General features: G+C 42.4%; 1 protein-coding gene across 1 annotated transcript; it reads left to right on the top strand.

Annotated features, from left to right (window-relative positions):
• Positions 1-213: 213 nt before the first annotated feature.
• On the top strand, positions 214-1454 carry GFER (growth factor, augmenter of liver regeneration; the record flags this gene model as incomplete). Its single annotated transcript, XM_009584877.1, has 2 exons — positions 214-425; positions 1292-1454. Coding segments are annotated over 2 exons (375 nt in total), but the record flags the coding sequence as incomplete, so codon positions are not given.
• Between the last annotated feature and the right edge of the window lie 1460 nt (positions 1455-2914).

Raw genomic sequence — 2914 nt, forward strand, 5'->3', positions numbered from 1 at the left:
AGGGTGTGATGGGGCCAGGGGCAGGATTTCCCCTCTCGGGAGGGTGTGAACGGGGCCTCCATTTTCTCCCCACCGTGTGTGAAGGGGGGCTCAGCCGTTGTCCCCCGCTGAGGGTGTGAAGGGCTTGTCCCCCCCATCTCGTCCTCCCGCCTGACTGCAAAGGGGCTGTTTCCCCACCATCTCGTCCCCTCACAACCCTCTCTCCTGCTCCAGGACCTGACGGTCGCAGAGGAGAAAGAGCCACCGCCGGACTGTCCCCTCGACAGCGAGCAGCTGGGCCGCAACACCTGGGCATTGCTGCACACCATGGCAGCGTACTACCCTGACCACCCCACCGGTGCCCAGCAGAAGGAGATGAGGGAGTTCGTCAACCTCTTCTCCAAGTTTTACCCCTGTGAGCACTGTGCTGAGGATCTGAGGGAAAGGTGAGTTGCTTCATTCTTTTTTTTTTTTTGGTGGTTGCTGCTGAAGGGGCTAGCCTGAAGTGCTGGGCTGCAAGCTGCTATTTGCGTATCAGCAGCTCTTCCTGCAGTTGGGGTTTGTAGCTACCTGAACTGGTTTCTTCCATTATTGCATCAATCAGAGATACACTTACTCAGAAAACAAATACCTTTTCTCGTGCTGTTCGGTTGTGTGTTGCCTCCAAGGCTTCCCTGAGGTGATTTCGGGATTTTCTGGTTCAAACTGGACTTGCGCTCAAGTGTGGAATTAGACTAGGACTTGAAATAATTTGGCTTTCAGGAGGCAAGTGTTCTTCCGCTCCAGAAAATCCCCTTTATTGGCAACCTCAGCAGTGGAGACAAAGACCAAAATGGGCTGTGAAGTTTGATAAAGTTTTCTACTCCTGTTACTGTCAACTTGTTTCTTGAAAGTTTCAACTGCTCTTTTCTGGATGATGAAATCTAATTATTGACAGGCATCACATGGCAAAACAACTGCTCAGTATTTTTTATTTATTATTCTACTTTTTTTTTTAATTTGGTGTTTTGATGAACTCAAGTACTTCTTGCTTTTTATCATAGATAAGCTGTTTGACTCCTGCATCTTTTCCAGTTGACAAGACTAGGCACTGAATGAAACCAAGCCAGTTACAGTCATCAGTATTTTATGGTGGAGGTTTAGCCTCTGATAATTACTGATGTCTGTGTGCTCTCTTCTGGGGTCTCTTTGGGACTCATCTTGCAATAGCTGAAAAGGCGACTCTGGCTGTCTGTGCGCTCTGTGCCTGCTTTGGGTATCGAAGTTGGTGGCCGTAAAGAAGTAACGTTTGTTTCTTCTTCCCTGTTTGCAGATTACGTACAAATCAGCCTGATACTAGCAACAGAAATAACTTCTCCCAGTGGTTGTGTCTTCTTCATAATGAAGTGAACAGGAAACTGGGGAAATCTGAATTTGACTGCTCTCGTGTGGATGAGCGCTGGCGAGATGGTTGGAAAGATGGTAGTTGTGATTAATCCGTAGAGACTGCTCTGGAATCTAACAGACCAATTCAGTCTGGTGTCGAGTCACTACAGGGGGATGTGCGAGTCAATAACTGTGTGTTTGTGTGCTTGTGTGGGTGACTGATATGGCTTGTGGAAATAAAGGTAAACCAATTCTAAAAGTAAATTTGAAGATCTTATCCTAATAGTATTTTGACAAATGATTACATAAATGTATTACCTGAGGGATTGAGGCCTTACGTTTGACACAGGAATTGCCAAAAACCTGTGAAATGAAGTCACTGACAAACTTGTGGAGACTTTTTCATTATGACATTTCCTTATTTTAGGGGCATTTGCTTATTTCTGTGACTAGAATTCCTTTTCCCTGAAAACAGTTGTAAAGGGCTGCCCTGTGGCATTTTACATTTATCTGCAGGCACTATCCTGATGTTTTAGAAAAGGCACCTGATTAATTGTAATTTTAATTTCTGTTGTTCTGATAGAGAAAACTCATGCTGTGTTTTGTGCCAAGTCTGTACCCCTGGATCTCTCTTTCTGAGATCTCCAATGCTTTTTGTAACACTTGGATCCAGTTTCTTTGATAAAAGGAAAGGCCTGAAGGCAGGTACATTTAATTTAAATACTAAAATCATGGAGTCCAGATTTTTTATTTTATTTTTGTTTCAACTTACTGCATAAGAGGACATTGTAGAGAGGGAAACTAAGCAGGACAAAAAAAACCCTCATCTGATAAATGGAATGAAGTATCAACTGGGTGAAATTCAAATGTTTAAATTGATTGCTAATTTTTTTTTGAATCCAGAATGGTATGTTGATAAGTTCTACTGAACTGCTTATTCTTAAAGCAGATAACCTCTTCATCTCTGCTGTGAACTTTTGTCAGTTGTGAAAATAGCTTGAGATTGATACCTGTAATGAAGCATATTCAGCTTTGTTTAGCATACAGTATTTCTGAGATGTCACTTGTGTTTTGAAATTCTTCATTGATACTTGCTGACCTGGTTGATATTCTGATGTTATCCCCTAGCTAAAAATCTCTCTAGAACAAGAGGTCTTTACAAGCCCCCTGCAGTATTTGAGTCCTGCTTAGACTGCGATGTCAGCTTTACATAGTATTCATTGCACAGGGGACTCAAAGGAGTTCCGAGGGTAGATTCCCTCTGTAGAAACTGGTCAGAATCCATGCTGTGTGTATTTTTCCTAGGTCAGCTATACTGCGTCAGTGTATTGATGCATAAGTGTGAATTTCAAATTCAAGTGAAATAGCAGCATAAATGATTTACACCACAGTGCATATAAACATGTGTCTCTATAAAAAGAGACAGCTTACAAAAAAGAGTCAAAATAATTTCAAGTTCTTAAAATAGATAGTGATGTCATGCCCTTATTACATTTCTGGCTGTGAAAAGTTTGCAGGAGTTTGCACAAACCATGACTATAGTAGGCTTTTTCCTTCTGTACTTCCTGCT

Source organism: Fulmarus glacialis, unplaced genomic scaffold, assembly GCF_000690835.1.
Source record: "Fulmarus glacialis isolate BGI_N327 unplaced genomic scaffold, ASM69083v1 scaffold35310, whole genome shotgun sequence".
Lineage (NCBI taxonomy): Eukaryota > Metazoa > Chordata > Aves > Procellariiformes > Procellariidae > Fulmarus > Fulmarus glacialis.